The sequence below is a fragment of the Berghia stephanieae genome, chromosome 1, assembly GCF_034508935.2.
Source record: "Berghia stephanieae isolate SIO BIC M18660-M18661 chromosome 1, UCSD_Bste_1.3, whole genome shotgun sequence".
Classification (NCBI taxonomy): domain Eukaryota; kingdom Metazoa; phylum Mollusca; class Gastropoda; order Nudibranchia; family Aeolidiidae; genus Berghia; species Berghia stephanieae.
This window is the reverse complement of record NC_088360.1, coordinates 20317426-20329925: the sequence shown is the minus strand read 5'-3', so window position 1 is coordinate 20329925 and position 12500 is coordinate 20317426. Positions and strand designations below refer to the sequence as shown.

Here is a 12500-nt window from a genome sequence, read left to right as displayed (position 1 = left end):
CCTTCTATCTTTCCTGTGAGAGCAAGATGTTCAATATATTTATGTCGATTTATGTGTCCTAAAAATTGCATTTGTCTTTTTCTTATTGTACGAATTAATAACTTTTTAGTTTCAGCTTGCTCTAATACTTCTTCATTAGTTTTCTTCTCTGTCCATGATATTCTTAACATCCTTCTAAGAAACCACATTTCTGCTGCCTCCAGTTTTTTTCTAATGTCTTCTGTAATTGTCACAACTGGCTAAAGACCATGAAAACAAACGGATCAACCGGGAATGAGTCAAAAATATCTGTCGAACAAAACACTTCTTTTCCCCTTTTGGGAAATGAACTTAACTCTTGAGCAATATATCGATGGATAAAAATAAAAACACTCCAAACTTGTAAAAAAATCTCTTTAAAATTAAAATTTGACCCTTAAAGAATTCTCACATTTTAAGACTTTTTTAAAACTAGCTGGTGGGTTTTAATCTATCGACATATCGCGCAAACGTTTTCTAGCCAATTTAAGTATGGTTATGTGGTCTTGTTTTCCGTTCGGATCGGAAGGTCCTGGATTCGAGTCCAGGTGCAATGATCGGCGCAAAATTGAGTCTTTACTTACATTCTCTCAATGTACTCAGGTGTGAAATGAGTACCTGACAGTAAACAGTGCCATTTCTGTCGGTAAAAAAAAGGTGTCTCGTTCTACATGTAAAGCGCTTTGAGCAAGTTTAGAGGAAATTTGCGCTATATAAATGCTACGTTGAAAAAAATATAATTTAAAAAAATTGAGCTTTATATAGAGCAATATCCACTAAATGTGCTCAAAGCGCATTACAAGGGGTCGTTGGTCAACAGCAACATTTAACATGTAGGACGGGACATGACGCCTGTTAGGCGATATTACAATTTTTCGGACAAAGACAACGCTGTTAACGGCCAGGTACTCATTTTACACCGGAGTACGGTGAGAGAATATGAGTAAAGAGCCTTTTCCAAGGACTCAACTATGCGCCGAGCGCGAGGCTCGGACCCAGGACCTTCCGATCCGAAAGCGAGTGTCATACCACTAGACCACATAGCCGCACGTTTTGTCAATGGAGGCGTGTGTGTGTGTGTGTGTGTGTGTGTGTGTGCGCGTGTGTGCGTGTGTGTGTGTGTGTGTGTGATATACATAGAAATCAGCCGGGCACTTCTTCTATCGATTCCACCAACGAAGAGGAAATACCGACCTGATGTTGTTTTATGTCTTCCTGTAAGTAATGAATGCTCTATCATTAAATTAATATCTGACTGGTGCCGGCAACCACCTGACCTATCAAGGGATTATTAACGAGCCAGCCTCCCGACAGGAAACAAAATGATATGTGACACACCGCCTCGGATCGCTATTATATATATATATATATATATATATATATATATATATATATATATATATATATATATATATATATATATGTCCATTTATTAACCCTCTTCTTACCAATTACAGGAAAAATCGTCACATTCGTTACGGTGCGGCTATGTGGTCTAGTCGTATTACACTCGCTTTCGGATCGGAAGGTCCTGGGTTCGAGCCTCGCGATCGGCGCATAGTTGAGTCCTTGGAAAAGGCTCTTTACTCACATTCTTTCACCGTATTCAGGTGTAAAATGAGTACCTGGCCGTTAACAGTGTTGTCTTTGTCCGAAAAATTGTAATATCGCCTAACAGGCGACCAGACCAGGGACTCCTTGTAAAGCGCTTTGAGCACGTTTAGTGGATATTGCGCTATATTAAAGCTCAATTTTATAAATTTATTTATTATGTCGATTTATATATTAACTCTTTCCTTACCAGTTATTTCCAGGATTTTCCCCCAAAACTTCACGCCCAAGTAACGCAAAAATAGATTTGTTATCAGTCAGACATTACATCCTTGTGACACATAATTTCTTTAGCAAAACATGGTCTGCAACACACTGTTCATTGTTTTAAATTTTATGATGTACAAAATAAATTTGAATTTTTAAAACGCTGGTTGTATTGTAACGAATGTGACGATTTTCCTATAGTTGGTAAGGAGTGGGTTAACCCCCTCCTTACCAACTACAGGAAACATCGTCACATTCGTTACGATGCAACCAGCAATTTTCTCATCTGATTTCTTACCTACGTCATAGAATACTTGACACAGTTTTGTAGAGCTTATTTTGCTGGATAATATTATACGTATTGAATATTCTTGTTGATTTTCTGTTTTAGTAATTGGTGCAGCGCTTGATTGGTTTAGGTCATATTTGTTTAATCGTAAACAGATTATTACGGTGGATGAATATAGATCGGAGGAAATCTTTCTTGATTGTGGGGTTCCCCAGGGTTCAGTACTTGGACCCGTTCTTTTTGTTTTGTACGTTGGCCCTCTGTCTAAAATCATCAGAAGTTTTGGTCTGTCTTACCATCAATACGCTGATGATACGCAATTGTACTGCGTTTCCAATATGAGAAATTTACAAGTATCAGCCAATAGTAAAAATTGTATCCAAAGTGTTAAGAAATGGATGAATGAGAACAGACTGAAACTGAATGATGATAAGACGGAGGTGCTGTATGTGGGGAACAGGAAGTGGAAAAGTGAAACAGATTTGAAGTTGGGGGATGCCTCTATTCAAATTGTTGACAAAGTGAAAAACCTTGGCACATTCTTAGACTCTGGACTGTCGATGGAGCATCAGGTTAATAATTTGGTTAGATCTCTCTTTTTCCAACTAAAAAAGATTGCTTCCATTAGACGGTTCATATCTGAGGATGTGACCAAGCACCTGGTTGTGTCCCTCGTACTATCGAAATTGGATTATTGTAATGCTCTGTTGTTTGGCGTTTCGCAATACAATCTGAAACGTCTTCAGATTGTCCAAAACAGCGCTGCCAGACTAGTATTTATGAAGCGTAGGTGCGACTCTGCCGGACCTCTACTTCATGACCTGCATTGGCTGCCTGTTGAGAAAAGAATTAAATTCAAAGCTTGTGTTTTAGTGTATCGTTGTCTTGAAGGTACTGCCCCTTCCTACCTTTCAGAACTAATTGAAAGATATTCAAAACCCCGCCCCTTACGTTCGGCCAGTGATTCCACAAAACTAGTTGTCCCTCGAATTCGGAAAAATGCTGGAATGAGATCCTTTTCTCATTTCGGACCCTCTATTTGGAACGCCTTACCGCAGAGCATTCGTGAAAAAGAATCTTTGTCTATTTTTAAACGTTCGCTTAAAACATATTTGTTTCGATTTTAGTAGATGGTATGAGAAGCAAGATAGGTTTGGTTTGTGTTGTGTGTTGTGTTGTGTGTGTGTATGTGTGTGTGTGTGTGCTTGTGTGTGTGAATGAGTATGTTTCAGCCAAAGTAATTTGTAATTTAAGCGCTTAGAGTCTGGTGTCTCGGAGTTATAGCGCTATATAAGTTTTCAGCATTATTATTATTATTATTATTAGTAAGAACGGTATAGATAGTATGCGCTTGGCTTAGAAGCTCATAACATTGCCATCCAGAAATGTAACGGACCAACACACAAAACTGTGTGTAACCTTAAACGTTTATAGTCTGGATGATACAGGTTAGTGAGAATCACTCACAAACGCGGATGGCAAAATATGATAACAAAGGCTTGAGTGACGTCATCTTCGTTCTATCTATATTTTTGTGTTAGGTGGGTGTGACGTTTTGAGGAAAATTTTGAAACTGGCCGGTAAGGAGAGAGTTAATAACTAACTGTAAAGTAAAGAATATTAAACTTGAATTACGTTTAAGTGCTTGATGAAGAAGAACGAAGTGCTCGTATTTGCAGGTCTGATAACCGAGCGCAATTAATGGCCAAGTTTAACATTGTTGTAATGTCTGGTTCGGATAAGTAACATTGTTGTAAATTGAAAATAGTTTACAATAGTTTGAGAGTATTTCCATTACAACAATGAGACCATAATGAATTGGGTTGTCAGACCTGCAAATACACATACGACGATTTAGAACGATAAATATTGTTTCTTACAGAGCAAAAATAAATAAATAAATAAATAAATAAATAAATAAATAAATAAATAAATAAATAAATAAATAAATAAATAAATAAAATCCAATAACGCTTCGGGTTCGTGAGAACATAGTACCGATTTGAGAGGATAGGTCACATATAACAAGGTGAAATGTGTTGTTTTTTTTTATAAACAAACCTGTCATTGATTTCCTGCTGCCTGGTTTTCACTTTGGTTTTCTGTGAGCTGCCAGATTTGACAATCACATCAGCTAATTTGTTAATGGCGTCTAATCTGCCTTTGTTGGCGGCTAAACTGGTGAGAATGTTCTGTAGAGAATTGAACGGGAAGAGTTAAAAGAGAGAGTGAGAGAGAAAAAAACCCTATGATAATAGAAAAAAGATAGAAATTATATATTTATAAAATACGAACACCCACCCACCCACACACACACACATACACACACATATAATATATATATATATATATATATATATATAATATATATTATATATATACTATATATAATATATATATATATATTTTATATATATATATATAATATATATGGTTATATACGGTTGTGTCTTCAAAAGGTTATTTTCTAAAATATCAGTGAATACGTACGGAACAAAATGAAAAATAATGGGTCACGTCTCACACTTTAATAATCTATATATTATAGCAAATCCGTTTTCATGTCTATAAAGTAATCATTATCTTAATGGAACGGATTTTCATTTAATCGCTGTCTAACCGTGATGTGTGTATGTTTTGACTTTAAATATGGGGTCAATCTTTGTGGAATAAGCAACAGTACACTTTTTTTTCTACTATGACCTTTTGTTTCTTGTGCTCTTCTCATCTTTGGTTTTCACGTAATAATAATGATCTCAAATAAATCGATTTTTATCAAGATTTGGAAACTTTAGAATAGTATCTAAATATTCAAGATTGAATTATGAAAAGTAGAAAATATGTTCACATTCCTTGCAGAAAAATACAACGAAAAACCATCGAAAATGAGGAGTATTGAAAGCCTTCACAGTTTGTTTGGACAAGGTCCCACGGGGCCCATCACTAAAAAGTATCCTTGTATTTAGTATGTGAGAAGTCCAGTCAGCGATACGACTGATAACATTGGCATGAAGGTCAATGCTCAAAGCGTTTGAAATATTATATGCGCTGTTTGGGTTTTAAAAACTTACCAACAAAATATATGTCTGAATCTGATCATAAAATGGCGGAACACTAAATTAAAAGCCTAACTATCTAAAATGTTAAAAATTCGTACATTTGGAGGGACATTTGCGGTCGTGGCATTTAACTATATAAATTACCAATTTATCTCAGCATGATGACTTTATCTTTATTGTTCTGAATAAGTGATCTGGAACCAAATTTTCATTTTCAACTAGTATTTTAAAAATTTTAAGATGTGTATGCAAAACTAAAGAAACTATTTTCAAGCTATAGCTAAATCAACCGGCCTAGATATAAATACATAGAAAACAAAAACAATGTGAATTCAAAATAAAAAACAAAAAATTCCTTTTTCTCTTGCCGGGCATAAATTGGAAGATGCCACTCAATTTATCTATCTAGAAAGAATTGCAGACGAAAGGAGAGGAACGAATGCTGACACCCGCATCACAGTTACGTAAACTAAAGCATTCGCATAAGGGATGAAGCAAAGAAGGTGACAGTCCAAGATAGGACTCTGTGGTGAAAGCGCTATGCTTCAAAGGGAGTTTCAGTCAAGTAATTCGATGAAGTTCTGATCTGTAGATGGGGTCAAAAAATCGTGGTTCTGCAATGTTTCGTAAAAAACAGACAGGCCTGGAATTATGACGCGATTAGAAAGGTGTTCCCCACTGTACATTGTGAGTGTGAACGGTCTTTTGACTACTGAATCGATCGCCATAAGAGTCATAAAGTATAGACATCCACTCAACCCACAAAGCCAGAAAATTACTTCACCTATCAATGAATTCAGATGAACTTCAACATGCCAAAAGTCTCAAAGCAGGAACTTCAAAAGTTTCAGAGCTCAGGCTTTTTGACAATTTGACAAGTAGGGAGTCACCTTAATATATATATATATATATATATATATATATATATATATATATATATATATATATATATATAACCACCATTATCGAGCACTTTCGTACCTACAAGTACCCACCAACACTCATATATATATATATATATATATATATATATATATATATATATATATATATATATATATATATATATATATTTGATACATGAAGTGAATGTTTTTCTGACCAAAATGGTTTTTTAAAATGTTGTTGTAAAATCATTTACAGCAGGGTTGTGTAAATCATTACATTAAGCTGTCGCTGCGCATGCATAAATTCAAGATTTTTTTAAAATGGCAATGTCTTGTCGTGTTTTTATATACGTTGTTATTTTGTTCCCCCGCAATCAGATATATTTTAATGTATCCGATTGAAACAGCTTTAAAAAAAAAAAAATGACGATTGGAATATAAATATTCTCGGATGGAATCAGTTTTTTTTTTTGTTTGTTGCTTTAGGTCTCTTCCAACACAATTGAGGTTATATGAGAGACCGCTGAAACAAAAAAACAAGCAATCTAACAAAAATAGTACAAATGTAAATCAAAATCATAACCTAAAGATATCATAAGCTAAATTATAAATAACCAAGAACAAACAGGCAGAAGATTTACAGAGAAAAAAATATCCCCTGTCAAAAATACAATCACAAACCAAAGAAGCAGGATAGGCTAGTAAAGAGAAGAAGAAACGACATCACTATCGGATCGTACACCCATGCGAACATCATAGGTATATGATTCAAGGGTGATGCTCCCATCCAACCACCCGCGGATGGAATCAGACTTAGTTCATTTCCAAAATCAACAAAATAGGGGTAATGGCCATAGAAGAGACATAATTAAGAACGTCATTCATGTGAGGAGGGGTTGGGGTGGAGAGGGAAACGGCATGGAAGGGAGGGGGTATTATTATTATTATGGTCTTATGGTATATTTTACCTACCTGAAGTTGCTGTGTTAAGTTCATATTAATATTAAGCATTTTGAATCAAGAACAAAAATTCATTTCATGGTTACAGAGAATAACAATTCAACAATATATATCAAGAAATAAAAAGAGAGGAAGTTGACGACGACGAAGACGATAATAATGATGATGATGATGATGATGATGATGATGATGATGATGATGATGATAATGATTATGATGATGATGATGATTGATGATGATGATGATGATGATGATGATGATGATGATTGATGATGATGATGATGATGATGATGATGATGATGATGATGATGATGATGATGATTAATGATGATGATGAAGATAATGATGATGGTGATGAAGATTTTTGATGCATAAGAACTGATAAAAAAAAAACAGTACATCTGTTGATAAACGCACACAATTACAGAGCAACGTCGCAGAAAGTTTTTTTTTTTTTTTTTTTTTTAAAGAATACAAAGATGATTATTACCTCTAACTTCTTCTTGACCGCCTCCATATCCTCGGCAAGACTCTCCTTGCTTTTCAAAACGGCTTCCTGGAAAGTGAACGGCATTAGACTTAAGCATTGTAGATTGGGTACCCATGCAATCCACATGAGATGGAAATAGGAGATTAATTATTGGAAAGGGGACGGGGGGGGGGGGGGGTTGGAGTGCCGACTCTGACATTTCAAAAAATAATAATTTTGGCCAGGAAATTAAAACTTAAAGTTTTGATCGAGTAAGATTTCCCCAACTTGTCAAAGATGGCTTACTTCAGAGCTGCTGCCTACTTGAAACTTCAACAATTCGTAGTGTCCAAGGGAAAAATAGAAAAAAAATCAACTTTAAATCGATTTAGAAATAAAAAAATTGCCATCAGCATGATCCAAAAATGGTTCAAAGTCCTGAATATGTGACCCGTCGTCTCAAAACGGTATTAAGTCGGGATGGTTAAGATGCTGAAAATGGAATTATTTGTAGCCAGAAATATCAGACTTGTGTTGAGTTTAATTGCCTTATAGAGGAGAAGGAATATCATATTTTACTGTGCTAAATACCAACGCTTCATATTTTTGACCAGTTGAGCTATAAGTTGACTTTTTAGCATCTGGTCCATCCCGACATAATACCGTTTTGAGACGAGGGGTCACATATAAGTAATACGGAATTAAACGTTCCTACTCGACAAGATTTATTGAGTCATTGGGGCGAATGCAGTTCTGTGGCTAGAGATTTTTTTAGTAGTTAAAGGCAGGCCTGCTAACTTGTTAATATTTAATCGTCAAAAAAGTCCTTAACCCGAGACGTTTCAGGCTTGAGACCCTCATTCCATTCTGACAACTTAGGGGTTATCCTAATAGATTAATTAATATTTGAAGTAAAATATTTCTGGCGAATTTCTTTTTGGCAGAGCTCGGCAATAGGGAAGAGAAATCGTGACGTCACACATTCTACTTTACCGGTTCCAAAATCCATGGAAGTGTATATTATGTATAACCAGTCCTTCGGAGGAGCAATAATGAATAGCTTACATAATGAATCATAAAGTGGCATAACTATTTTGGTAGCAGGATGTATAGCTAGATTCTTGTGATTCCCGGACGTAACAATGCGAAGATGGATGATCTTCATAGACGACCAGAATAGATTTAGCCTAGAAAATATGATGCCATCATTTTGAAATCAAAAGATCATTTACAGAAGGTAAGTATTCAGTCCTCCGGTAGAGTGGTTTTACACTTCCAATGAGATTGGAACCAGTTTTTTCGACTTTCCCCATTACAGGTGAAAAAAAAAGCAAGGGTTAAGAGGGAAAACCATATTTGAGGCAATGGCAAAAAAGTTTATCGTTTTCAAAATGTTGAAGATTGCATGTTGAAACAATAAATATGTGACCTGTATCTTCGTGGCGGTACAAGGTCAACAGGGCAAAATGGGGAGAGAAAAGCCGCACTCATTTAACTCTTTCAAGACTAAACCAAATTAATTTTAAAGACCATAATCATTTATCTGGTAATAATTATAACATATATTATGATTTGCATCAAGAAAGCAGAAACAGCAAATTGATTCCCTCAAACGGATTAACACCCGGTCAATGAAATTTAATAGAATCTGTCTGACGCTTCATAGATTACTTGAAGTGTGTGTGTGTGTGTGTGTGTGTGTGTGTGTGTGTGTTGCGACGTCAAGGGATTAGTTCCTCTTGGAGTCAAGTTCAACTTATCGTTCAATGTTTCCACATTGCAGTATAATCCGATAAGTGGTCCATGTGCGTGAACAACAGTGGCTTGAAAGATGTCTCTATTATTGGGATCATTGTGATTTTCAAAAACACTCAGTATAATCGTAGCCATCGAAAAGTTATAGCCTGACACTGAAACCCAAAAAGACTGGCATTTTGACGTCAATATTTGTTTTTTGCACCGCCTAATGAGTTGTCATTAGTGCTCATGGAAACAAGTGGTCCCATTGGTTGAACTATTGAATACAACTCACGATTTGTTTTCTTTTGTAGCCAAAGACTGGCATTTTGACGTCATTTTTTGGTAAGTGTCAGGCTATAAGTAAACGGTGGCTACGTGACCCACTGTCTCCAACTGGCATTATGTCGGGGTGAGCCAGATGTTTAAAAACTGTTTGTAAAGCTAAGATAAACAGAAATGCCAGATTAAAAATTCTAACGTATTAAGCAATCATATCTGTACAAATTCAACCACCGCTTCAAAGTTTTGGATTTGTCCCGTCCTACATGTTAAATGTTGCTGTTGACCAGGGACCCCCTGTAAAGCGCTTTGAGCACATTTAGTGGATATTGCGCTATATAAAGCTCAATTTTTAAATATTTTTTTTAGCATCTCAACTACTACCCCGAAACTAATGCCTTTTTGAGGCCACATATCTAATGCGGTTTTGTTTATTTGAGTTTATAATAGAAAAGGGGAAACAAGTAATGATGGTTCATTGACTTCAGTTGACGAATGGAATGAACGGAACAGTCCTGGACGTTTAACTCCAAGACTATGTCAACGCATTTAATTAGAATGACAGTAAGTCTTTTATCGTATCACAACTCAATTTTCACTTCACGTGAAAATGCATTTAGTTGGAGTAAGGTTTCACTGTTAAGGAAGGATTTTTAAATATGCCAAACCCAATATCAATTAGAAGTGGTTGTGAACCCAATTTTTAAAGATATAGTCTAGTATGATTAAAAGCTGGGAAAATTAAAATGAATCGCAACATACTCTTTAAAATTGGGGCTTACTTACAAATGTATTTCCCGACTTATTTATTTAAGCCTTGGGGTTTCTATGCGGCTATGCGGTCTTGTGGTATGACACTTTCTTTCGAATCGGAAGGTCGTGGGTTCGAGCCTTGCTCGGCGCATAGTTTTGAGTCCTTAGAAAAGGCTCTTTTCTTACACTGTCTCGCAGAACTCAAGTGTAAAATGAGTACCTGGTCGTTAACAGTGTTGTCTCTGTCGGAAAAAATGTTGTAATATCGCCTAACAGGCGCCAAGTCTCGTTCTACATATTAAGTGTTGCTGTTGGCCAGGGACCCCTTGTAAAGCACTTTGAGCTCGTTTAGTGGATATTTTGTTATATAAAAGCTCTTCTTTGTGGGTTTTTTTGTTGTTGTTATTTTTTGTTTGTTGTTGTTGTTGTTGCTTTCTTGTTTATTTGTTTTTCATGGAGCACAGACCATCAAAGAAGCAACATAACTAAATGAAAATGATCAATAAATATAAGCGCAATAGGACATAAGGGGTTGATAAATAGCGAGAAAATGGTGAAAACAGATGGGTAGGGGAGATAGCGAGGGTGAGATGAGTGTTAATTTTTTTTTTAACGCAAGGAAGGAGGAGAGATCGAGAGCGAGAGAGAGAGAGAGAGAGAGAATGTCAACGAAGTGAGACTTTATTTGAAAGGTTGGATGTACAGTCAGATCGACAACATGAATGAATGAAATAATTGTCTTGATCAGAAGATGAAAGGAAAATAGAAAGACGGAGAAAGATAGACTAGAGAAAGAAAAACTTTAGTAATGCTTGTTGACAGAATGTAAAAAGCAAACATGCTGGTAGATTGTAAAACAGCAGCATGGCAAGAAAGCTCAGGGCAGCACGGAAAGCAGTTGTACACCGATGTAACACATTTATTTTCATTTCGGCCAGATAACGTTTCATTCAAATTTATATCAAAGTGATGCCAAGCTGCGAGAAGCTTTAGACTGTAAAAATTCATAAACAAAAATAATATAACAGATTCAAACAAGAACAAAATAATAAAACATTTCAGGAACATTTCGGGCATACATTTCTTTTTTTTTTTTCTTTTTAAACCAGATCTGCCGTCAATCTGTTTTTTTAAAATAATGTTTTCATTGATTGACTCTTTTTTGTTGTTGGCTGAATAAGGGTTTCGAGCCCGAAGCGTTTTGTGTTTGGTATTTTGTTCTATGTTGAAGCTTTTAAATATATTTTTTTAATTACTTCGAATAATATCGATCGATTAAAGTGGTCCGAAACTTCGAAGTCTCCGGTCTGGAGTTTTTGACAAGTTACAGAACATAATCTTATTCAAAATGAAATTTGAAGAAAAATATTTCTGGCTAAGATGGAAAAGTGTTTTTGTCAACGTACGGCTTAGATGGCGGAAGAGAGGGGGGGGGAGGTAGTTTTGTAATTACCTTGTCTTTCATCCAAGCTTCAAATTCATTACATTCGTTGAAGAAATGAAACAGCTTCACAGCATCTTCGAGGCTTACTTTTCTTGCCTGTTAAAAGTATATACAGATTAAACACAAACATTAAGAAGTTGGATAAATATTAGCTTGTATTTATTTTTCTTTATTATTTTTTTTTTTGGGGGGGGGGTGATTGTGGTTGTGCTGGTGGTGATGGAAGTGGTAGCGGTAGTGGGCGTAGTGGTGGTGGTGGTAAGAGTAGTAGTAGTAGTAGTAGTAGTAGTAGTAGTAGTAGTAGTAGTAGTAGTAGTAGTAGTAGAAGTAGTAGTAGTGGCAGTAGTAGTAGTATTAGTAGTAGTAGTTGTTATTGTAGTTGTCGTTGCTGTAGTAGTAGTGGTAGTAGTAGTAGTAGTAGTAGTAGTAGTAGTAGTAGTAGTAGTAGTAGTAGTAGTTGCAGTAGTAGTAGTAGCAGTAGTAGTAGTAGTAATAGTAGTAGTAGTAGCAGCAGTAGTAGTAGTAGTAGTAGTAGTAGTAGTAGTAGTAGTAGTAGTAGTAGTACTAGTAGTAGTAGTAGTAGTAGTAGTAGTAGTAGTAGTAGTAGTAGTAGTAGTAGTACTTGTAGTTGTTGTAGTAGTAGTAGTAGTAGTAGTAGTAGTAGTAGTAGTAGTAGTAGTAGTAGTACTTGTAGTAGTTGTAGTAGTAGTAGTAGTAGTATTAGTAGTAGTAGTAGTACTTGTAGTAGTAGTAGTAGTTGTAGTAGTAGTAGTAGTAGCAGTAA

General features: G+C 35.7%; 1 protein-coding gene across 13 annotated transcripts in view; it reads right to left on the bottom strand.

The window, feature by feature from the left end:
* The window catches only part of LOC144970112 (spectrin beta chain-like), a 255001-nt gene that overhangs the window by 91975 nt on the left and 150526 nt on the right, over positions 1 to 12500 (bottom strand). For 12 of the 13 annotated variants that reach the window (XM_078909351.1, XM_078909429.1, XM_078909368.1 and 9 more), the window contains exons 22-24: positions 11726 to 11812; positions 7522 to 7587; positions 4187 to 4317 (exon numbers count right to left, since the gene is read on the bottom strand). In XM_078909351.1, coding sequence (XP_078765477.1) covers positions 4187 to 4317; positions 7522 to 7587; positions 11726 to 11812 — 284 coding nt within the window. The remainder of the gene's footprint in view (positions 1 to 4186; positions 4318 to 7521; positions 7588 to 11725; positions 11813 to 12500) is intronic. The other variant, XM_078909376.1, reaches the window with a different exon arrangement.